The sequence below is a fragment of the Lemur catta genome, chromosome 6 (genome assembly GCF_020740605.2).
Source record: "Lemur catta isolate mLemCat1 chromosome 6, mLemCat1.pri, whole genome shotgun sequence".
Taxonomy (NCBI): domain Eukaryota; kingdom Metazoa; phylum Chordata; class Mammalia; order Primates; family Lemuridae; genus Lemur; species Lemur catta.
Genome location: NC_059133.1, coordinates 47,807,901 through 47,833,199, shown reverse-complemented (window position 1 = coordinate 47,833,199; position 25,299 = coordinate 47,807,901). Strand labels below are relative to the sequence as shown.

At 37.9% G+C, this 25,299-nt stretch overlaps 1 protein-coding gene across 1 annotated transcript in view; it reads left to right on the top strand.

Moving 5' to 3' along the window:
• The window catches only part of SRGAP1 (SLIT-ROBO Rho GTPase activating protein 1), a 256,277-nt gene that overhangs the window by 137,525 nt on the left and 93,453 nt on the right, over positions 1 to 25,299 (top strand). The window contains exon 4 of the mRNA XM_045553445.1: positions 13,711 to 13,773. Coding sequence (XP_045409401.1) covers positions 13,711 to 13,773 — 63 coding nt within the window. The remainder of the gene's footprint in view (positions 1 to 13,710; positions 13,774 to 25,299) is intronic.

Below are 25,299 nucleotides of genomic sequence, written 5' to 3'. Positions count from 1 at the left end.
CAGATGGCAAGGGGTATGATTGGAGCAGTAAGAAGAAGTCAAGATTACCAAGTCATTCATGTAGTGGGTAAAATTAAAAAGAAGATTAAAGGTTATGTTGAGGCATGAGAATTTATCCTGAAAGCAGTGGATAACAGTTCACAGGCTTAACCACGGTACTGACGTGATCAGCTTTCAGTGTGTCAGGAGCGTGGACAGTGGATGGAAAGGTGAGAAGACTAGAGTCAGAGACAGCCATGTTGAAGCTATTGGACTGAATCCAGATGAGAGATGTAGATGGTGTCCGTGGTTGTGGCAGTGGAGACAGAGGAGCAGACAGAGTTGAGGAGTGTGTTGGGGACAGAATGTATAGGCCTTGGTGATTGATTGGCTGGGGTGGGAGAGGAGAGAGGATGCAGAGGGAGCAGCGGAGGCACCACCCAGCTTTTGCAGTTGTCAGGGTGATAGGCCTCCCATGAGAGGAGGAGGTTTGGGCACAGAGGTTGTGATGGGAAAGGGATTATGGAAAAGACAGTTTAGTTTTGGATGTGCCTGCGGATAACTGGGTAGAGAAGTCCCACAAGCACACCAAGAACTTCGGGAGAGAGATCAAGACTGGAGAGTTGGGAATCTTCAACATGTGGCTGGTAATTAAAATCCTGGGAGTGGTCAAGGTAAACCTGAAAAAAGATAACAGGGTGAGAAGGGACGAACATCCAAGAAAAACTTTCAGCAAAACCAGCAATTAAAGGATGAGAGGAAGAAAAGTATCCTGTAAAGTGACTGAGAAAAACTGGCCAGGGAAGTGGGAAGACGCCCAGGAGAGTGAGGTGCCTGGGAAGCTCAGTGAAGAAAATGCTGCAAAGAGGAAGTGGTCAGTATGATAAAGTCTGAGACTCGTCCACTGAAAGGGTCACCGGTGACCTTAGCAAGAGCTGTCAGAGCAGAATGGTAGAGACTGAGTAGTAAGATGGTGAGCAAGTCAGGACAGAAGATGTGGACAATATTGTCTAGAAATTTCCCTGTGAAAAGGGAAAGAGATATTAGAGGTATTTGAAGGAGACCATGAGTTAAGAAAGGGTTTTTTGTGGTAGTTTTTTTTTTTTTTTTTTAAGATGTGAAAATGGAGCTAGTTAAAAATGTTGAGAGCCATCCTGGGCAACAGAGTGAGACCTCATCTCTACAAAAAAAAAAAAAAAAAATAGCCGGGCATGGTGGCGCATGCCTGTAGTCGCAGCTACTTGGGAGGCTGAGGCAGGAGGATTGCTTGAGCCCAAGGGTTCGAAGTTACAGTGAGCTGTGATCATGCCATTGCACCCTAGCCTGGGTGACAGAGTGAGACCCTGTCTCAAAAAAAATAAACAAAATAAAATAAAATAAAAGTGTTGAAGGGAAGAAGACACAAAAAGAGAAATCTCAAAATGTTAGGAGAGAACAGGTGTAATTGATTGATCCAATTCCCTACAAAGATAGCAGAGAATGGGATCCAAAGAACAGGCAGAGGGCTTAGCCTGTGGTGAGAGACTCAGTTTGGAGAGAAGAGATTGTATTTGGTGATGCAGATCATTTTGTAGGTGGGGGGCAGGACGTTGGGGGATTTTCTGTTTCCGTTCCTTTGTGACATTGGACGTGTTGACGAGCAAGAGGAGAGGAGTAGTTTGTGGGGACCATAACATTTGAAAAAAAATAGAGAAGATTCTAAACAACCCCTGGAGAGACTGAGAATTAAAAATAAAAGAAATGTAATATGAGAAAAATTTCCCACTTGAGAAAATATCACAGTCTGAAAATAGATGATGAGTTTTCAGATGAACTTACTGAAAAGAGAAACACATAAATATATCTTAGTAGTACTTTCAAGCTTCAGGCTTGAATGAATCCTACAATCATCTCCTAAAAACGCCCTCTTTCCCAAAAAGAACCCAGATTAAGTCTTAGATATAATGTTAAATGTCAGAAGACAATGGTGCAAAACCTACAAAAACAACCGAGGGCAAGTTACGACCCCAGTATTCTCTATACAATCAAGTTGTTATTCATTTTAAAAAGCAACTGAAGAGCAATCTTAAACATATAGTGTACTTTCCTGGATATACACTTAGTTGTGATAGACTGTGTGCAAATTGGCCCAAATGATCCTCTTTCCTCTGTCTACTCCCTTAAGTTGTCCTCACCCACACTGACTTTGGGCTTGGCCACATGGCTTGCTTTGGACAATGGGACAATAGTTAATGTGAGGCAAGCGGGTGCTAGACAAGTGCTCTCACGCTGGGGCTTGCCCTCTCTGGATGTTTTTGGAGCCATGAGACGAAATATAAACAAATCTGAGCGGGCTTGCTGGATGAAGAGCAAGACCACGTGAAGGACAACTACCAGACACAGGACTGAGAACATCTTAGATTGTCTAAGACCCCCGCTGGACAAAAATGCAAGAGAGAACACAGTCACCCCAGCCCAGAACAGAGGAATCTCCCAGCTGACCAAACAGCACTGCAGAGGTGTTAGAAACAGAATGGACATTGAAACCACAACCCAAAGAAACAGGTCAGAATTTGTATGCTGAATCCAATGACATTAATTTCCTGATAAAACAAAAATATCAATATTTTATATGTGGATTATACAACAGTCTCATAACATAATATTCAAAATATCCAGAATAGAATCCAAAATTATTCAGCATACAAAGAACCAGGAAAACCTACAACTGACCTGGGAAAAACAATCAACAGACACCAGTTCTGAGATGACACAAATGTTTAAATTATTTAACAAAGACTTCTAAGGCAACCATGATAAAAATGTTCCAAGAAGTAAGGGCAAATACTCTTGGAAGAGTCATTACGCCTGTAATCCTAGCCCTCTGGGAGGCTGAGCTGGGTGGATCATTTAAGCCCAGGAGTTCGAGACCACCTGAGCAAGAGCAAGACCCCGTCTCTACTGAAAATAGAAAGAAATTAGCTGGACAACTAAAAATATATAGAAAAAATTAGCTGGACATGGTGGTGCATGCCTGTAGTCCCAGCTACTTAGCCCAGGAGTGTGAGGTTGCTGTGAGCTAGGCTGATGCCACAGCCTCTAGCCCGGGCAACAAAGTGAAACTCTGTCTCAAAAAAAAAAGAAAGAAATGGAAAGATAGAAAGTCTCAGCAAAGAGATAGAAGATATGAAGAAGAACCAAATGGAAATTTTAAAACTGAAAAATGCAGTAACTGAAATTTTAAAAACTCACTAGATGGGCTCAATAGCAGAATGGAGATAACAGAGGGAAGAAATAGTGAACTTGAAGTAGATTAAACAGAAATTATCCAACTGAACAAAGGGAAGGAAAAAGGTTTAAAAAAATGAACAAAGCCTAAGGGACCCTTGCAATGATACCAAAAGGTCTAACATTTGTGTCAGCAGAGTTTCCAAAGGAGAAGAGAAAGAGTGTGGGACAGAAAAAATATTTGAAAAATAAATGCAAGAAAATGTCCCACATTCAGCAGATGATGTAAACCTACACATTCAAAAAGGTCATCAAAACCAAACTAGATGAACCCAAAGAAGTCCATAGCCAGACACATCATAATCAAACTGAAAATTAAAGACAAAGAAAAAATATTGAAAGCGGTGAAAAATGATACATCACTTATGGAGAAATATCAATTCAAATGACTATGGGATTCTCAACCCTCTACATGCTAGCAACACCTCACAGGTTACAACAGCCAAATAGGTCTTCAGACATTGCCAAATGTCCTCTTGGGGTAAAATTGGCCCCAGTTTAGAAATATTAATCTAAATTATTTTTTGCTGTTATTATTGTTTTTCTTTTTTGAGACAGAGTCTCACTCTGTGGCCCAGGTCAGAGTGCAGTGGTGCGATCATACTCACTGCAGCCTCGAACTCCTGGGCTCAAGCAATCTTTTCACCTCAGCCTTCCAAGTAGTGAGGACTACAGCCCATGCCACCATACCTACTAATTTTTAAATTTTTTGTAGAAATGGGGTCTCACTATGTTATTCAAGTGGTCTCAAACTCCTTGCTTCAAGTCATCCCCCTCCTTGGCCTCCCAAAGTGCCGAGATCACAGCTAAATTAATTGAGTCTTCCATTTTCTCAGATTTCTTATTTTAAAGAAATATTCCAGTTCAGTTTGTTTGTCAGTCATAGGGTTTACAACTCTAAATTAAATGAACAAACATGAGGTAGGTCAAAAGACCCCCAGTCCCTCCTGTCTCATAAAAAAAAAAAAAAAAAGAATAAAAAAAATATTATTTAGAGCCAGGTTTATTCAGGTTCAGTTATTTATAAAAGACCAGCACTTAATCAAGTTCATTTTCAAAAACCCATAGACACACTGAATCCTTACCAATTCTTTTCATCCAAGAAGGAAGTTGCTGCCTTTAGAAAGGAAGTAATGGGGAGAGAACATTCCTACCATATGTCGAGGTATCTGCAGTTGAGATCAACAAATTCTAAAGCAACCTAAGAACAGTATTCTGGTTGCTAGCCAAGATTTCTTACCAGTTGAAGACTATGTTTAATTCCACATGGTAGGATTCTAAAAGATTTCCAGCAGCTGCAAGAAATGCCATATTGGGGGAGATTGCACATATAGCAAATATTTGAATTTGTGATACCTTGGATTATAGCAACCCAAAAATATGCATTTGCAAAACAGATACTGAATATTGCTGTCAGATTTATTTCTGTATCTTTTAAATCTCAATCAAAGGAAAAAATATTTTCTCATTATTAGAGAAGGAGTTAAATAAAACAAGAAGAAATTTTACCAATGAAATACTTTGTCAGATCAACCTAGAAACCCATAAAAATAAAAGATTTTGACACTGGAGATACGAACTGTTTAGATTGTGAAAAAATGGTAATGTTCCATAATTAATAGTAAATAAATACGTGTACCATTTTTACTTTTTAAACTTTAATAGTTCCAAATAAATACACAGAACTATAATTAGCTAATGCACTGGCTTGAATAAACATGTCCATAAAATTTTTATGTCTTTAGCTTAAAAAATGGAGATCACAGGGGTGTACTACAATAATCAAATTTTATTATTTGACAAGGTGTAATCATTGTACTGAACAGTCATGAAAAATCCATTGTAACTTTTGCTTCCCTTTTCATTTTCTTCTGAAACATAACTTTACTGAAATTAGCTTTCTTTTCTAAAATAGAATAGACACTCTATTTCATTATTAATTCAACAAACATTTATTGATGTGATAGACACAATGGTGGGTGCAAGGGTCACAAAAGTAAGACACAAATCTCCAACTGGTACCCCACAGGATCTTAGAATCCAGTAATGGAAGGCCATATAGACATAAAAATTACATTAAAATTGGTTCCTGCTCTCACGAAAATAGGACCTAAAACCATGAGGGCACAGAGGATTGAGTAAGATATTCTGCCTAGGAGAATGTCATTCTCTTCTGTCACAGAGAGAATGACATTTGATCAAGCTCTTAAACTTGGTGGGATTTTACAGAGGAATTGGAAAAGGTACATTGTTCTGTACAGAGAAACCAGCAAGGGCAAGGTCCCAGGTTTCTGATCAAGCCTAGCACTTATCTAGGAAACGATGCCAGGGGAAGATAGATGGTGGATGGGACTCTTGGTGGCCCCACCTACCCACTTCTTAACAGCAGTGTGTTGTAAAGATGTGTTAGGACACTTCTTTGTCTAGACCAAAAGCTCACATCTGTTACACAGCTGGCTGGTGTTAGGAGTGTAGCTTGTAGCATGGTGAAGGGTAAATAGTGGGCTAATTGCTATCTCAGGTCTGGAAGGATTGTGGCGGGGGTGGGAGGGGTGCAAGAACTTTGAATCTCAGTTTGAGGAAACTGTGTGTGTCATCTAGGCAGGGATATGACATAATCAGCTTTGTTTCTTTGAAAGCATTGTGATGAATAAATTGGAATGGGAAGAAACTTTTCTTGGGGAACGACTGAGGAAGCTGTTGCATTAGTTATCTGGGTGGTAATTTTTACCCTATCATGTGAATTATGGCCAGAGCATAGCTCCATACTTGTAATGACATTGTCTTCACAAAGTTCTCATCCATGGACATTAAGAATGAATTGAATGGATTTTCGTTGTTGTTGCTGTTTCATAAAAGCCCTGTCAGTAATTTAAATCCAGAATATTGCTATTAAGTCCATACTAATCAGATTTTCTTAAAGCTTCTACTTCTTTAGCTGATGGTTCTTTGGCTTGTTGGAAAAAGAATCTAACCCTGCTTCCCAGATTCATGGGTTTGGACTGACTCACAAAACAGGGCAATTGCAAGTGACTGCAAGTCACTGAGAGGTGTGTGTTTTTGCTTCCTAATCCTCCCAAGATCTTAGTCTCCACCCCTTGAAGAACAGGGAAAAAAAAAGTATACTTACTACCATTAGCTGCAAAACAATGAACAATTATCTGGGAGGCAAGGAGAATTCACTCTTATTTCTTTAAAATGCATCACATAAGGAACAGTGAAAGACATTGAAAACATTTAGTACAAAGTAAACCTTAGCTAGGACACAAAAGCTGATTTCAATTTGAAGATCTGTTATATAGAAGATGACATTGGCGCACCTACTCTGTCAGGCTGTAGGAGTTAAGACCAATTGACGGAACTTAAGTGGAAACAGGTTTACTTTATCCTAGGAAAGACCTTCTAACAGTTATTGCAGTCTGAAGTCAGCAAAGGCTCTCAGAATTAGAGTTCTGCTTTGTTGTAGCTATGCAGTACTCTCTGGAATGGACTTTATCCTCCTTGATATAGTACCATAAACACAGTTAAGTATTCTAAAAAGTAAGTCTTAAATTATGTTGAATTGACTAAGACATTCTGATTTGAAAGTTGATATGAATAGACTGTTGCATTAGCATTTAGAAAGAAAGTGACTTCATGAGATAAAACCAGAATATGATGCTGCGTTGATAATAGCATCATAATGACAGTAAGGACTAACATTTGTGGAATGCTTAACATGAACCAGGCACTTTATTAAGCACGTAACCATGGGTATCTCATTTAATCCTTATAACAACCCTATGGAGTATATGCTGTTATCTTTCCTATTTTACAGATGAGGAAACAGCTTAGAGAAGTTAAAGATATTTAAACAGTCTGATCCTGGAACTATTTTAAAGTTTTTTTTAGGTTTTTTGGCCCCCAAATAGGCTGTCATTCCATGTGCAATTGCCCACTAGCCACAAGCATTTTTAAAATGCCTCTAGTTTAGTCAGTGAGCGAAGGTTTTTGGTGAAAAGGACACTTACTCCATAGGAATTTCTTTTTCTTTTTCTGTTCCATAGGGTACCTTTACATGCATCCATTGATAGACTGATTAACCAGCTGTAGTTCTGAGATGGTGCTATTAGGTTAAATATCAATCTTTAAAGGAATTTTCAGATTTAGGTTAAATTCTTAAAGTCCAATTAGTTTATTAGAAAATTAGGGATTTAGTTTAGGAGTTATATAAATATAGAGATGTTCTTGGTTTAAATTGTTTGAATAAGCATAAATCAGATGGGATTGAAATTGTTTTGTTTACCTCTCTATCTCTCTCCTGGACTGTAAGGCCATTTTTCTATCCTAGGCACATAGAAGGCACTCAGTAAAAACTGGTAGAATGAATGAGTGAATCCATGAGTGCCTATATGAATGAATGAACTTATATCAACATCTCAAAGAATCTCTGCCTTTGCTTGCTAATTCAATGGATGACTTATAAATAAGCAAATCTCCTACTTACTGATTTATTTTTGTAAATAGTCCCTGGATTTTTCTTACCGTAATACTATTAAGACTAGGGTCATGGGTTTCCTGTACAATGTGATCTCATTTGCTTCACCACAGAATGTACTCCCAACCCTGGCCACCTGTGCTGTAGATGTGAGCTTTTGGTCCCACTGAGGAACAGTGTAACTTTGGATCTCCGCACAGTCATGGCTGTCACAGGAGAGAAAGCCATTTGGCATTGCTGGTAAAGTAGTAGACTCAGGTTCATGTACTGAATAAGATTACATTATTATGGTAATAATAAGGCACTGTTCATAAAGCTGAACTGTTACATTTTCATAAAGTTCAGCATGTTAAAAAAGAGTTGGGAAATATATTTCTGGTATTTTTTAGTTAGTTACGTAACACTCTAAACCAGAGTTTTATAACTCAGTCTGATGTTAATTTAATTGAGAGTTTATCCTTAACTGGTTATTCATTTACTCACACTGAAAAGGTATTTTCAATTTATCAGCCTTTTGAGTAAAGGAATAACTCTTGCATGTGTTTCTTGAAGAGTTAAGAAAATGAGAGATGGAAATGAAGACACTTGTTTCATCTACTTAATGTCATGTAGGATTTTAAATTCCAGTCTTGAGTTACTGAATCAGTCTGTTCAAGTACTGTTCTTGCCTGGGAGGTTATGAGGGATTTGCACCTTTCAAATTGTCTGCTCACAGGCTAAACACAGCAACAGCAGACCTTTTTCACCTGGCTGTGGAATGCCACATGTGCCTAGCAATTACATTAGTAAGTATTCTAGGAAATGCCCCGGATAGTTCTCTTTATGATTAAACTTTGTCTTGCTTTGAAAGGCGGCACTGGTTCCCCAGTATCCATGATTCCTTCTAATTAGTGCCATGGAGCTTTATCTAAAAGAATACTCATTTTTTTCCTCCTTGGGATAAAGTAGATAATGAGGCTAATTCCATGCTCTGATATTTAGTTGTGATATCAATAAATACAAAACCACATCCCTGGACAGATAGAAGGGGAATGTGCGGAAACACTAAATATTATGCAGAAACGTGATTCAGGCCATTAAACCCAACTCAACTTTTTCCATTAGGCATTTTGGAAGATGTAGTTAGTTGGCTCTGTCTTCAGAGTGTACGTGAGTTAAGGCAATGTATTATTATAAAAACATATGAACATGAGCTTTGGAAACTTAAAAGCACATATGCTATGGAAGTATGGCCTGACCCCTTTAACCAGAATTTATATCCAAAACCAACTGAGCATGAGACACTAAAATCATTTGAAACCCTCTCGTTAAATATTTAATCTGTTTTTCCTCTTTCTCTCCTACTCCCACTCTGACTCAGCATAAGGTCAGGATTCCTTGACTGGTCATCACAATAGATTTACTTTAAAAATACCTCTGTGAGAGCCCAGGGGCCCTCTGAATTGGTCATTTAATCCAAACACACCAAAGATCACTTGATCAATTGCTCAATATATTTATATGTGGTTGTGTTAATTATGTTCTTTGTTCTTTCTCTCTTTTTTTTCTGGGAGGTTCCAGGGAGCAAGCCTGCAGGCCTCTGGGAACAAGAATCCTGGCCAGGGCCCACCCAGGGTAGCACTTGCCACAGCACTCCTTATAGAAAGCTGTTTTGGCATGTCTGGCTCCTGTCTGAGACTGTGAACTCCAGAGGGCAGAAACCAGGGCTTACTCAGCTCTGGGCCCCATTCATTCGCCAGACATATATGTGGCACCTATAGTGTGTCAAACACCAAGGCAGGCCCTGGGAATACAAAGATGATTATTAAGATGTGGCCCCTGCTCTCAAAGAAACCCTGTTTATGAGAAGAGAAATGTGATAAACATAATGATCATGTTTTGTGTTAAGTGTTTCGTAAGCACCATCCCAATAAAACCTTGTGACACAGATTAGCATCTACTTTTTGCCAGCGAGAAAACTGAGGCCTCACAAAATTCTTTGACTTGTACACAGAACTGTGACAAGGTAGTTTGAATACAGCAGTTCGATTTTAGAATGCTTAAAACATACTGATGAAATTGAATGAATAAATAAGTAAGTGATTGGTAGAAAGTAGTAGTAGTAGAAGAATAGTTAATGTACATTTACTGGGTAGTTATTATTAATTCTGTGTGGTGGTTCTAAAAATTATATAAGTGCATAGAAAATTTATAGTAACTAAAAAAAGAATAGCAAAATATACTTTGTTATTAAAATGGAGTGATTACAACTCAGACCTATATTTAAATAAACTTGAAGGAAAAACATCAGATCATAATGGTGGTGATTTTTGTCCTGTTCTCTATTTTTCAATATTCTACAATATACTTAATTCATTTTCATAATGGAAAAAGATAAAAACTTAGGGAATGTTAATTTGGGGCTTATGTTTGAGGTATCTGAAACATCAAAGTGACAATAAATAATAAACAATTGGAAATAGGCTTGGAATTCAACTCTGGGTTTATACATGGGAGACATTTCAATAAATGTTAACTGAACTGAAGTTCTAACCATTTTCCTTCCCCTTGGGTCAAAATTTCAGAATCCTAATGAAATGTATTAGGGTTTTGCCATCATTTGAACTTATATAGGCTCATATTAATGTGGGAGGGGAACCTCCTCCTTTTTTCAACTGTGTACCTGAAGCAATTGAGAGGACTATCCTTTTCTTCCCTGTGTAAAAGTAATCTTAATCAGCTAATCTCCAATAATATAGAAAACACTTTATTTCAAATATATGTCGTTTCATAAAGTTTTTTTTTTTTCATTTACAGAAGGAACATTGATTGCTTTCCTTAATATTGGTATCATTTTTCTTATGTAGTAATTCTTATTCAAAGGTCAAGGTTTGCTCTCACTATTTTCAAATTTTTAATGAAATAGAATCCAGAGGCATATTTAGCCTACTGAATTTTGATGGACTTTTGACAATCTAGATATTTTCTAATACAAGAATTCAGTTCATTAATCTAGTGTGCTATATGCTAACTGTGCCACAGCAGGTGTGTTTTGGTTTAGAGGTTGCTTCTTTGGGGTCCAGAGTAGTATTAGAAAAATGACTGTTTCTTGTTGTTACTGTAATCAATTGGAGACATATTTAAAGTGGGAGTGAGGGTAACATGAGGTGATCCTTTTATTGTTCCCATGCCATGAGGACAGGGTCCATGTGTCTACATGCAGACTAGGACTTGATGTTGTGTCCTGCAAGTATCTGTAAATACAAGGATGTGTGAATTCACATTTCATACGTTGGTCACAGGAACTAGTGCTTTTCAGAGCACAGTCCAGTTCTTTTGCAGCCTCCAAAGGTTGCAAAGTTTACTCCTTTGCAGACTAAAGGAGTAGTGGTGGGAAGAAAATGGTTAATTTCTAGACTAGACCATGGAGGGTTTCGACTAATTCAAAGTGAACAAATAGGCAGAAATGTTGGTGCTGTGTCATGAGGCTAGCCAAGGGTCTACCTACTGAAAGGAATTCCACACCAATTTTTCACAAAATCTAAAATTCCCACTGGAGCTCAGCTCCTCACGGGCCTCTTTCATGAGTTGTATGTATCTTATGTTGACTTGAGGAATTATTCATTTCCTGATGGATGTTTCATTAATCCCTTCAATGCCACTAGTAGTATGACCCCTAGGAAAATGGAACATGGGAAGGTAAGTTAGTATACGCACACGGCAAAGGAGTATGGATGTAAGAAAAGCCCAAGGGCTGGAGCATAATACTTGGGGGTTCTTCAGAGTCAGAGGTCACCTGAAGGAACCTAAAGGCCAGGGCAATGGGGAGGGACATAAATCAACCAGGCCCCTCCTGCATGGAAGTCAATGGAATAAATGCCACAAGAGACCAAAAGAAAGGAACATGTGACATGGCATTTTCACTCAAGGGAGTTGCCATTGCAAACAATGTCTGTGAAAGAATTAAATAATTATGACAATTATGGAGTATTCATTGTGTGTTATGTACTATTTCTAAGTGCTATGTATGTATCTTCTCATTAACATTCATAACAAGCCTGTGAGATAGGTACAGTAACTATTTATTTTATAGATCAGGAACCGAGGCACAGGGTGATCCAATGGCTTTGAGCCTTCAGACCAGGCATTCTGACTCCATAGCCCTAGCTTTTAAGCATTATATTATACCGCCTCCCATGCAAACCTTTTATATTTCAGGGCCTCTGGGGAAAGGTGAAAGAAAAATCTAAGTGTATGCTTGGCAGAGCACAGTCTGTCTGTGATGCCAGTTTTCTTTTACCTCATTACCTGAAGTCATACAAAATATGGAACGTACAAAAAATTGTCCTGCTTGTTCTAAGATACTTGGCCGAGGGTAGCTTGGAGAATCCTTATAATCCTAAACCTAAATCTTTAACCTGACCCTAGAATATTTTCTTGGGTTGAGGTTAATTGACCCTGAGGGATTTGATCTTGTTATTGTTCTGAAGTCTTAGCCAAGAAATATTTTCTTTTTGGACTTGCTACCTGAAATGTGGGTAGCTGAGCAGAGTTACTTGGTGGCCTTTGATCCCATTAGAAAGTTCTAAATTGGTGGCTCGGTCCTTGAATGAAAGCTGATATTAAAATAACACCAAGCTGAAGTCATAGGAGATTTGTAGTGTAATGTATACATTCACAATAACCAAGACTTGGGGAAAATAAAATGAGTTTCAGTTGGCTTCATTTACTCACTTGTGACTTTCCTTTCACTCTTGAGTGGTTCTTAACCCACATCTTCACATATCAGGGACACAGCAAGACATAAAATCCCTAACTCCAATTTGGAATTTTAGAAGCTGTCAGAGCTTGTTAAACAGTAGCACTCTCTTTGATACTCCAAGAAAATCCAGTGACAAATGCTGCTAATGAATTTGAATTTCTCAAAGTTCAGGTACTGCTCTAATTTCATCTTCTTACACTATTTTCTCTTCCATGAGTTTTCAATTCATCATATTTGGTCTTTTTTTTGAGGCCTGACCCAATGACCTCATGTTTATACATGCACTTGGGCCAGGACTAGAGTGAGATTGAGAGCCTCCCTGAATTCTGCATCCTAGGTGCCCCCTTGCACACTGAGGGATTGTAGGGCTGGCAAAGATACGTCCCTTACCCTCAGTCTGACAGTCCAGTAGGAGATGCGTACACAAACCAGTGTATGTGGTTAAATTGTTCAAATTGTCAATGAAGCCATGCTACACATTTTTTTCATTCTCTGTAGCCGATTACATAATGAGCTTAAAAAATAAATAATAAGTCATTCAGATATATGATTTTCTTTAAAATAACTTACAGATTTTTCTGAAAATAATATTCAAATACTCCTCTATTAAACTCTCAGAATTAGTCTAAGGAAGAATATTTTCAATGCTGTCTTTTACCAACTGGGTGGAGGAAACTCTCTGCTCTTTTGTCTTAATAAAAAAATAAATAAATGCAAAGGTATGTGGACCCTAAGTGGACTTATCATCTTACTGCTTTGAAAGTGCTTTCTTAAAATTAAAATTGTAGTCAATTACATCATTATTTTGAACAGGGAGAGTTAATTTACCCTATGGCTTCTAAGTTAGCTTTTTGGGAATCACACTACAAAATTCTTTAGTGACAAAAAGCAAGGTAGGAGACTGGATGCTCGAGTTCATCAGCTTCTAAGCAAGTATGATGCTTCATGCTGCTTACTTTCTCTCTCGTTTTGATAAAGTCTGATTTGGATGGTGGGGGAGCTATTCCCCCAAGGCTGTTCACTTGTTTGCTTCTTTCCAGCCTGTGGGGGCCATCCGTACTGTCTGGGGTTTAGAAAGGGCCATTCAGCTAAAGGTGTTTATTATGTCAGGGCCATGTTGGCTTTCTATTGTATTACGTGCATTTTTCTATTTTCAGTCAGTGGATTTTTTAAGATGCAAATAATTTAGAAACAAGTTTCTATTAGTGCTTTTAAATATTCTTCTTTAATTTTTTCTTAATTACAGAGCAAAGAGATTGCATTCCAACTTCATGAGGATTTAATGAAGGTTCTTAATGAGCTTTATACGGTAAGCACATAATCTTTCTTCTTTTGCAAGAATTCTTGGTTTAGAACCTGGTTTGTAGAAACACTGCTCATTTTAGAACTCATTCCAAGCCAGATTGTCAATGGATACTCATATGGTTGAAATATGGAACCAAGTAGATAGATGCATGCTACTATATTTCTTTGAACTCCTGCCCAATTTAGAGAGACTGTATTCAAGTAAATTATATATGTGTGTGTGTACATATACACACACACACACACACATATATATGCAATTAGCTCACTTTAAGAAACTAAAGTATAGATATCTCAGTAAGACATGTTTTTAACTGTTTGGATTATATGTGATCGGTACATATATTTAATTCCAGAATACTTTATTTAAAATCATTGCCATTCTGGGATTTGCGTAATTTAGAATTGCTTCGCTCTGGTACTTTAATTTTTTTCCCCCCATTTTAGTTCAATTAATTGTTTGGTTAATGACATATATTAAAATTACTTTGAGGGTATCTGTGTTTCCTTTCTTGCAATAAATTGCTTTTTTTTAAACTTACATTTAGGGTACTGCATACAATCATAAGAAATTAAATAATTTAAAACTATTAATGCTTTATTTAAAAAACTAAAACAAATAATGTTGTAAGTTGGAATGAGTAATATGTCCATGTAAATATTGTTTTTACATGTAATGATCATATTATTAAATATAAATTTCTTTTCGGGGTGTTTGAGGAGTTTATATTTTAAAAGAGAATAACATAATGAGAACTGAGTAATATTAATTTATACTAATGATAGATATTTGCATTTTCATTGTGCAAGATTATTTGAATTTTTCTTTACAGGCAAACTAAACCTGAAATTTAGTATTGAAATATGTTTCTTGATTTACCAATTCCATTTGTTCCTAAAAAGCCATGTGTTTAATATACAATTTTGTGAATTAAATTTTTAATGCTCCATTAACCCCTGCTGATTAAAGAAACCTATAAATTAAATGTTTATAAAATGAAAGATATCTTTGTAAAATGAACTTCCTATTTTTTTGTATATGTGTGACAAATCTGTATTTTTACAGAGCACATTTACAACATCTGTACATATGAGTTGAATTGATGGTTTCTACATGGTAATTCCTCCTTCAGAAACATTTAACTCCCCATACAACCTGCACAAGTCTTATAAGGTTATATCCACATACCAAATAATGAAGTTGAATTTTAGATGATAAAGGCCACTTACTAGCCCACACTTTATATGATTTGTTAATATCTAATAACTTAATATCAATCATTTCTAGAGCCCCTGTCATTTAAAAGTTAAATGAGCCTCGTGCCTCTGAGACTTCAAAAGGAGAACAAGCAGAAATTCTATGTTATCTTTCATTGTACTATTTTAAGATGAGGACCTTGTGGTACTTTCCTTGTGGTTCCCTTTCCTTGGGCATTGTTTTACCTAGGAATATAAATCAGTCCAAGTCTTCTGGTTGTCACAGCATTGAGGACAAGGGCCTGTTGCTTATGGTCTGAAACTAGTAGTAGTCATCAAAGCAACAGTGGCAAAGATAAACTTGATCGCTGAGTACAAGAAAAGTCAATAGAATGTCATGAAAATTGTATCACAGTGACAAATGTGTATGATATTAATACATATGATGAAATTTCTCCTAGATCCAGCCTATCAATTGGGCTTAGACATTTAGCAAACTCCATGGAGTTCAGTCAAGTAAGCTGACACCTCCTCAAGAGTCTTATCCATATCAGCCTTTCTGAAAGCCTGAAGGAGCCAGGTTCTACAAAAGGCCACCAGAGTTTGAGTGACCCTGTCAGAGTCATTTAACCTCTCAGAATCAGTGGAGGAATTAGGGATAGAGGAGACAGGCAATGAGGTTTTAATTATATCATCTTTAGATCACTTTGAGCTACTTTAACCAGAGAGCATGCTCAGCCAAGGTCAAAGGTCATGTTCCATGGGGCGAGCATGTCATATCATTCACACACACACACATACACACACACATACATTCTCTCCTCTCTCCCTCTCTCTCTCTCCCCTCTAAAAAGAGATGCTGTCTGGCCTCTCTTGTACTTTATGTTTAAATACACTAATTCTGTCTTGTTCAAATAATATCTATCCATTATACATATTAGGTTTACATTAGGAAACAGTAAAAGTGAGGCATATTTGAACAGTGGACCAAGACTTGGAGGAGTGTGGCTTAACTTCCTTATTCAACCACTGATTGGTGTTTTGGTCATGAATAAATAACTTCTAGTTCCATCGTGCGTAGAATTTTGTACACCTGATGATGTAATAATGATTGCTGAACTGACAGGTATAAAATATGTTTCCTTGGGGAATTGAGGATGCTATTTAATTATCTTTTCAGACAAATATTCATTCCTCACTTGCTCTCAATCCTTGAAACTCCTTGGAAGTTGAAGGTGAACAGTTGAGAAGTATATTAACTGCCATATGCCAGTGGGGTACTTTATTTTCAATTACAGTCAACCTTAGTGGTGGGTGACAGCCTTACGTGTGGACTACCTTATCCCAAAATATTACTCTCATAACAACTGTTGATTATTCCAAACATTCCCTCAGAAGGTTTTGTCTCAAATACAATACATATGCCCAAGAGGGATGCCTGTGGTCACTTATACCTTAGAGTGAACTAGGCTTCATCAGGCTAGGCTGTGTGGATGATGTTGTAGATACGATATCATATGATGATATGATAGATGTATGATATGACAGAGTACAGGTTTTGTGGATAAGGCATGAAGCCCTGGACTTGTGAGCAAGAGAAAGAATGGTGGCATCAAAGTGGCTTCTGAAAGGGGAAGAAAGGCTTTGAAGACATGCAGCTCCTTTTCTATATTTTTGCCCAATCTTGCCTTTATTTGCAGAAACAAGGCTTCAAAATGGTTTTGAGCCTCCATTTGGATTCTTAGACCACCACAAATCACAGCTAGAGCAGTTAAGATTAGTCTGGCCTTGAGTAACAGAAGTACTCAAAATAATGATATAAACAAAGGAGATATTTATATTCTCTCTCACATAAAAGAAGTCCAAAGGTTGGCAGCCCAGGGCTGGTATGGAGGTTACATAAAGTCATTCAAGAGGCAAATTCCTTCTCATCCACTGTTCAAAGATTACAGCCTTTGTCCTTAGAGTTCAAAGTAGTTGCTGGAGCTCTAGCCATTACATCTGCATTCCTGGCAATAGAATGGAGAAAGGAAAGAAGGGCAGACCCTTTATCTTTTAAGGAAACTTCATAAAAGTCCCCACACAACAGTTTCACATACATCTCATTGGCCAGAACTTAGAACATGGTCCCACCAGGCTGCAAGGAGGTCTGGGAATTACAGTCTTTTAACTAGGCAGGTCATTGCTAACCACCTAAAAAATGGGGATTTCATTAATTTGAAAGAAAGAGGGAGTTATTTGCAGGTAGCTAGCCATGCCTGCCAGAGTAGTTAACATTTATTGCATGCTTTATTATGCATGTGCTAGATATTGTACTAAGCACATTACTTGCATTATCTCATGTAATCCTCGCAACACCTCTATGAGGCAGTTACTCTCGTTATCCTCATTCGACAGATGAGGAAAGCAGGGCTGAGAGGGGCTTGCCCAGGTTGCACAGTAAGTAGCAGAGTGGGATCTCGAGTCCAGGTTGGCTCCAGAGCCTGTGCCCTTTACTGTCACTTTATCTCTATTGCCATAATTTTGGCAAGCCATTTTCTAAATAAGATCTCTAAATGTTAATGCCTCCCCCGCAACACAGAGAACTTAAGCAATTTATCATCTGCTCATTTGTATTTTTTAGAATCAATGGCATTAATGTTGCTTTAACAAAATGTAGATGAAAAATTGAACATGTGGTTTAGTGGCAACCCTTACCTCTTAGACATGTTTATTTAAATGATCTAACAGATGGAACTTATTGGGCTTAAAAAGTGAAAGGGTGAACCAAGATCCTCAGACTCCCTTTCCCAGTCTAATTTGCTAATTAGCTTCTTTCGGAGTTGAAAATTTGAAAGCAAGCTCAAGGATAGAATTAGCAAGTTTGGGAGTACGGTTAAGAAACCAGGGAGAGTGTTATGCTCTAAAGGAACAAAAATGACTGGACTGGCAGTCAGCAAACTTGTGTTTGAATCCCAGCTCCAATAATGGCTAGTTGAGTGGCACAGCAAAATCATTTAGCCTCTCTGGGCATCTGTATTAGTCAGGGTTCTCCAGAGAAACAGAACCAATAGGAGTGTGTGTATGTAAAGTGATTTACTGTAAGGAGTTGGCTCACAAAGTTATGGAGGTTGGGAAGTCCCAAGATCTGCAGTCAGCAGATCCAGGAGAGATAATGGTATAGTTACAGTCTGAGTTCAAAGGCCTAAGAACCAGGAGAGCCAATGGTGCAAGTTTCAGTCCAACTTCAAGTCTGAAGGCATCACACAGAGAGAGCAAATCCTCTCTTACTCAGCCTTTTTGTTCTGTGCAGGCCATTGATGGATTGGATGGGGCCCACCCACATTGGGGAGGGCAATCTGCTTTACTCAGTCTACGGAGTCAAATATTAATCTCATCCAGAAACACGCTCACAGACACACTGAATAATGTTTGACCAAATATCCCCGTGGTTTAGTCAAGTTGACACAGGAAATTAACCATCATGGCATCTGACAAGGTATCAGAGCATAGTGGGGAAGGGTCAATGCTTAAATCACAGCTCTGCCACTTTCTGGCTTTATGTGGCTCTGTGCCTCAGTTTTCTCATCTGTAAAATGGAGATCATAATGATATCTAACTCTTAGAGTTGTTTTAAAGAGTAAATGTTATGAAGACTAATTTATTCGTTCAACAAACATTTTTGAATGTTTACTAGGCACTATTAGATGTGCTGGAGATATAACTGTGAATAAAAACAGACCAAGTACTTCCTCTCAAGGCATTTATCCTCTAGTGAGGAGAGAGAGACACAGTAAAGAAAAAAATGTATAATATGGTGGGTGTAAATGCTAAGAGGAAAGAAAAATAAAGCTGAGTTAATACAGGTAAAGCATTGAGAATGGTGCCTGGCACATAGTAAATGCTTAATAAATGTTAGTAGTTAGTGTTGTCCTGGTCATCATCATCATCCTCTTCATCGTCAGTGGATGGGGATGGTCTCAGCCCTTTGTCTCCCTCACACAAGTAAATATGAGATCAGGGATAATTTTAACAGTAATTACAGATGGTTTTTACATATATATGGTTTCACGCTACAATGAATATATGTTACATTTGTACAAAAAAGACAAAAGAAGGTAACTTCCCTAAGAAAACCAAATCAATAATAAATATGAATAGGGCTGTGATAGGGGAAATGGGAAATTTAAAGGCAAAATTAGAGAAAAATGGTGACACAAAGGTTACAGGGAACATTCCACACAAAATCTACCTTCCTCAGCCCGGCAAAGGGCTCATGATAAAACAGTGGTTTAAAGTATTCAGCCTCTCCCAATACCAAAATCTCAAAAGGTTATGCTGTATTTTAATAGAGAAATAAGTATTTGCAAACTGTTAATATTGCTTTACTTTGTCAAGGCTTTATAGCATTGTACTCAGCATTTTACAAAACAAGGGGTTTACCGCCCTCGGTAAGCTAATTCTAATAGAGATTAACACAGACGTCATGATAAATCCATGTGAAATTGATTGCTAATTATGTGTAATTGATTATCACACTCTCTATACATCAGCAGCACACATGGCCAGCCAGACTCAAGAGGTAATCCATCTTCAAGTTCCATTAAGTCAAGAGGGGAAAAAACTGAGAAAATGAAGATTTATCCAACCCTTACCATGAGGCAAGCACACTATCCCATTCATTTCTCACGGCAGCCCAATGAGGCAGGTGTTTCCAGTCTCGGATTTACATATGGGAACTGGGGCTTAGAATAGTTAGCGCAGGATCACAGACAGTAAGTGACTGATCCAAAATCGAGACCTAGTTGTGTCCCCACTGCCAATCATTTCCCACTGGACAGCTGCCTTAGAGAAGGATGCACAGGGGAGGCATCAGGAGGGAGGGTGGACTTGAGCTAAAGAATAAATAAAACTTTCACACCCCATTCTCTGATTGGTGCTTGTAAAGACTTGATTGAGCTCTCCAGACTGTCGTACAGGTTACAAAATGGGCAAACCCAGATGGCTTTGTGCGTTCAGCGTTAATATCAGGATATGTTCATTTTGAGTGCCTCTTTAAAACAATCTTTCATTTAGCATCAGTGTTCTCTGTGCCAACATCTCCTCTTAGGTGTGTGTTGGTACACAGAGATTACTGCTAAATACCCATGTCTTGCTCCATTCTCTTTTGTTTTCTTCCAAGTGCTAACTCCGATTTGCCTAGCAAATGTCAGTGGAGGATGGAAACTGTCCTGGTGTAAACCCAGAGGCTGCTGAGCAACTCTGTACAGGAGCTATTTGGAAAAACAGAATTGCCAAACAAGCACAGAATCTACCCTGGCCTTTCCATATCTTTGAAGCAGTTATCTCTTTAAAATGTTAAAATAAAAAGAGCTAATTATTTTTTAGAGGGACTGAGAAGGAAGACACTGTTTATTATTTCAAGCCCTTCCTTGAAAACTCAGTCTCCAAGGACTGCAAAGGAAAGCTTTGTTGGCTGGCTTTGTGAGCCTCCCCCAAACCAGGAGCTAATGCATTCTTCTGTAAAGAAGAAACATGCCCAAGGCAAGGTTGAAAAGTCATTCCAAAGGAGCCCAAGATACTTGCCACCTCATAGCGAAAGATTTTTCTCTGAGTCTCAAAGAGGTTTTTGATTTTGGGGAGAAGAGAGGTTGAAGTATTTTGCTCAAGGGCATTTTAAGCATTTGAAATATATATTTCTGTAGTGAAAATGAGAGTTCATTCCTTTGAGATGGAACTACAAAGAGGTCTGGGTCTCAAAACAAAACACTGAGCAAAGGGAAATAAGGAGTAAAGAATATGCAAAAAGCTTCCAAATTTAAAATATTTTTGGAATACCACATTCTTGGTGATGCCACCTGGAAAACTTTTTTTTAAAAGCAGCCTGTTTGGAGACCTTGGGCTGACCAGGTGTTTCCAAGTATCCTTACCCTGGCTTTGATTGCTAGACACGTGGGTGGAAAGAAAGACGTTCTGGGACCACATGACTTTGCCAGCAACTTCTGAATTATAATCTTGGCTTTGATACAGAATGACTTTGGAGACTAGGCTGGCTAATTTAACCTGGCTTCATTTTTCTGCCAAAATGATTGGGATTAATCAAATTACCATTTCAAGGATCTCTGAGGACAGCTGTTTGATAAGAACTTTATATGTAGATATCTTTTAGGACATCCTGCTGAGTAATGATGCCAACTGCTCTCAAGCTCCTGCTTACAGTTTCATTTTCTTTCTGAGATTTGAGAATTAGTTATGGTTGGTACTTATGTGCCACAAATAAGACTGTCTTCTAAAAGAAGTGAGCTATATAAATATATATTTAGTTTAGAAATCAAAAAAGTGTTAGAAAGTATAGTTTAATAAAAACAAAAAACTTTCCAAAGAATGTTTCATATCAAGAATCCTCAACAAAGTATTTTATCTAAACTATTACATTCTGAAATACACTGTTACAACTTTTAAGTGATTTGAATGCTTTACTGACAGATATCTCAAGCAGAATGGTTTATTAGGTAATTAAGGCATTTGGCTTTGTTTACCATTTATTCAACAAAACAATGTATGTACCATATTATAGTATTAAATATGTATGGTACTTGTCAAAGCACAGGATAAGTTATGGGCATTTTGCTTGGATTTACTGTCTCAAATGTGATCAGAAATGTTGACCAGTAGAAATGTAAAACATCTTGTGAAGAAAATCCAGATCTAAATCAGTTGTATCAGGTTATCCAATTCAGCATATCTTAACTCACATGATGATCTGAGTTTAATCCTATCATAGTCTGATAGTATTTTAGCACTGCATGGACCTTTAGAAATGGTCAGATTAACCTCCTCATTTTGGAAGAATATCACAAAGACCCAGAGACAGTAAGTGATTCGCTGAAGCCCCAGACCGAATTTATGGCCAGGTTGGAACTGAAACCCAGGTTTTGTTTTAATTCAAATTATTAATAGCAAGTAGGCTCCTATGCAGCATGTGCTGCTGTGCTAGGAGCTTCAGGTAAGAAAGTGCCAGGTCAGGAGGCTTTCGGTCTAGCAGATGTGAGGCACAGAGGTGTTCAGCGCCTTGCCCAAGGTCACACAGCTAGGAAGTCTCAGACCAGGCAGAGGCATACTATACTCCCTTTTTATTGGTGATTATAACAGAAGGCAGATCAGTATGTACAAACTGATAGTTTGAGGCAGGGCTCCATGGAGATTCAAAGACAGGTCCACATTGAGGATTGAGAAAAATTACAGAGGAAAGGGTCTGAAAATGGACTACAAAGGATGGTCAGAATTTCAGTAAGAAGAGAGATAAATGGGAGGGGAAGGAAGAAAAAGAAGCAGTGTGAGCATAAAGTTGGAAAAGCACAGAGTACATTCATAGAATTTCCCTCTGGAGCTGTATCTAGGGAGAAAGGAAAAATCAGGAGTTGAATGATTTCAGGACAACCACTAAAATGAGATTTCAAAGAACATAACAGCAAAAGAATGGCTAGACACCTAGTCAAAAGCAGTTTGAAAATTCAAAAAGCTCTCTTGCACAGATTAACAAAAGCTGCTCACCTTTCTTCTTTTCTTGTCTTTTTTTTTAAGTGAATGGAATGAGAAGTATTGAATTTGAGGCAGGAGTATATGTGTCAAATTCCAATCTACTTTTCATTGAAAGAAAAGAATTCCACAGCATCCTTTCCATTTTAGTTGATGCAGCAGTTCTAAGGGTGTGGGGCTTTTATGATTTTAAGGTTCCAGGTGTCTTATGTCCTCAGTTTAAATATTTCATATACTAAACCTTGTAACTTAGCGGTCTAATACACACATGCAGTGTTGAAGGCATGTGAAACATTCCCCTGAAAAGAATTAAATATTTAAAGTTGCAGATAACTTTGAAATTCTAGTAAATTCAGTGGCCTTGCATTATGCATGTGCTTTCCCCTAACATTGCCAACTACATGAAACTCTTCCTTTGCCACCCAAGGCCTAGCTTCTGCTGCCACTGTGTTTGGTGTGGCCCTGGTTAATATGTGTTCCATGTGCAAACTCTTGGGTATTTTTTTCAGTAGATTAAACTTGTATTTCAGTGCCTCCAAAGACTTTGTATGATAACCCCTTTCGAAATAAGAACTTTCCGAATGACCTTCTCTATCACTGACTTTCTCTGTTGACTGCTGGACATGATTAAGTCTCTTTGCAGCTCAGTTTCTTTGAAGCAGAAAACAAAGACCATCGCTCTGTTCCCTAGCCCTTCAGGTGTGTGAGAATAATAAACAAGTGAGCACTGGCTGAGCTAGGGCTATTGTGGGTTTAAAAGATATTGTCTTAGTCTGTTCAGGCTGCTATAACGAAATACCTTATACTGGGTGTCTTATAAACAACAGAAATTTATTCTCAGTTCTAGAGGTTGGAAATTCCAAGATTATGGCACCGACAGATTCAGTATCTGGTGAGGACCCACTTTCTGGCTGCTAGACAGCATCTTCTTGCTGTGTCTTCACATGGTGGAAGAGGCAAGAGGTCTCTCTCAGGCCTCTTATAAAAGGGCACTAATCCCATTCATGAAGGCTCTGTCCCTATGACCTGATCACCCCCACTAGATCCCCCTAATACCGTCATCCTTGGGAGTTACAATTTCAACATGAATTTTAGGAGAACACAAACATGCATGCCATAGCCAATATGATAGAAGGATGGAGTATTTTGTTAGTTGTAATAGCATTCATGAAGCATTCATTGTGTGCCAGTTATCAGTGCAAGTGCTTGACATGTATTAATTCATATTTTTCTGCACAACCACCTTATAAGTACTATTCTTAGTCCCAATTGAGAGGTGAGAAAATCAAGGAACATGGCATAAGGCAAAATTATTAATAGTATTTGAACCCAGACAGTCTGATTCTTGAGTTTAACCAGTAGAGCTGTTCAGAAATGGAATGGGCTATCTTTTAAGACCATGCTCTTCTTCTTTGGAGGGTGGCTGCCCAGCAAGTATGTGATGAAGGATTGCAACTTATAGGGTTCTATGATTTATAGAATTCGATTATTCAGCCTCTGTCCCAAATCTCAGAATTTGTGCCTTATCTAAGTTGAATAAATGGAAAGTACTAAAAGCATTGTTATCTCCACTCAGAAATTGTTATAGGATCATTTCTATTGCATCCAAATCATACACGCTGAGTGGCTGCGGAGGGGGCTTTTCAACAAATACATAAGTCCTGGAACTCCATGGATGACTAACACACAGTCCAGTCATCAGGGGGCTCGGCTAGTGAGATATGTCCATGTGCAGTGTTGGCTGCCAAGTTAGCTAGAATTCTTCATAGCTCTGTGCAAACACACAGCCACTCTGGGGGCTTCCTGAAGAAGCTGACACCTGAATTTCATGATAAAGGACAGGTGGGAAGGGCATTCCAAAAAGAGGAGAGTGTGTGAGGAAAAGCAGAGATATGTGAAACCACATTGCCTATACAGGGAACTCTGTGCACTTTGACATTATTAGAGCATTAGCAAATCATTGAGGTATTAATAAAAATAACCATAATATTGAGCTGAGCTTTCTTAAAATCCCTTGCCCTTACCACTCTGTCTTTACCCTATGACAATGAGTACTTGAGAAACAAGAAAGGAAAATCATCTTTTGCAAAATTAGAATTTATTGGATAAAATGAAATTTATTTCATGTTAGAAATCTCTGAATTGTGAAGAGGGCAGATATTGTAGTATTACACTAAATTGTTAAATACATTGATGAAAAATTATCTAATGAACTAGCATAAACCAATACAAAATAAAACGTAACTGGATTTCTAGTAAAAGAACACTAATGAAGTCAAATAAGACAAGGCCTGTTTGTGGTACATAGTAGGTGACTTGAGAAATTTTTGAATATTTGAATGCCCATCAAGAGTTCTTTAGAGAAAAACAAAACCAGTAACCCCTGTCTATGACTCAGACTTACATTAGAAACTACCTCTAATACCTACTGGAAATAGAGCAATCACAGATTAAGAATAATACATAGAGTTTATTTTTATCACAAATAGAAACATTTTCTTTTTAATAAGGCATAAAATGATTTATCCTCTTTAGGATAAATTAGTCGTTGTTCATCAAATGGTTTTATTAAAGTAGCAAAATCTTATGAAACTGGTAATTTATATTAACATTTAAAAATTATTATTAAATTTAGCATTTTGAAAAAGGTGACTAATGCCCTGCTTTAACTTAAATGTAACAGTCAAAAATAGAAGCATGTAGCCTGTCTGTAAGAATGTCAGCCCCCACACCTACCAAATAGTTCTTGGGTTTTCCTTCTTAATGAGCACTTGATGATTGATCAATAATCAGTTTGAGAGCTAATTAAAGTCAC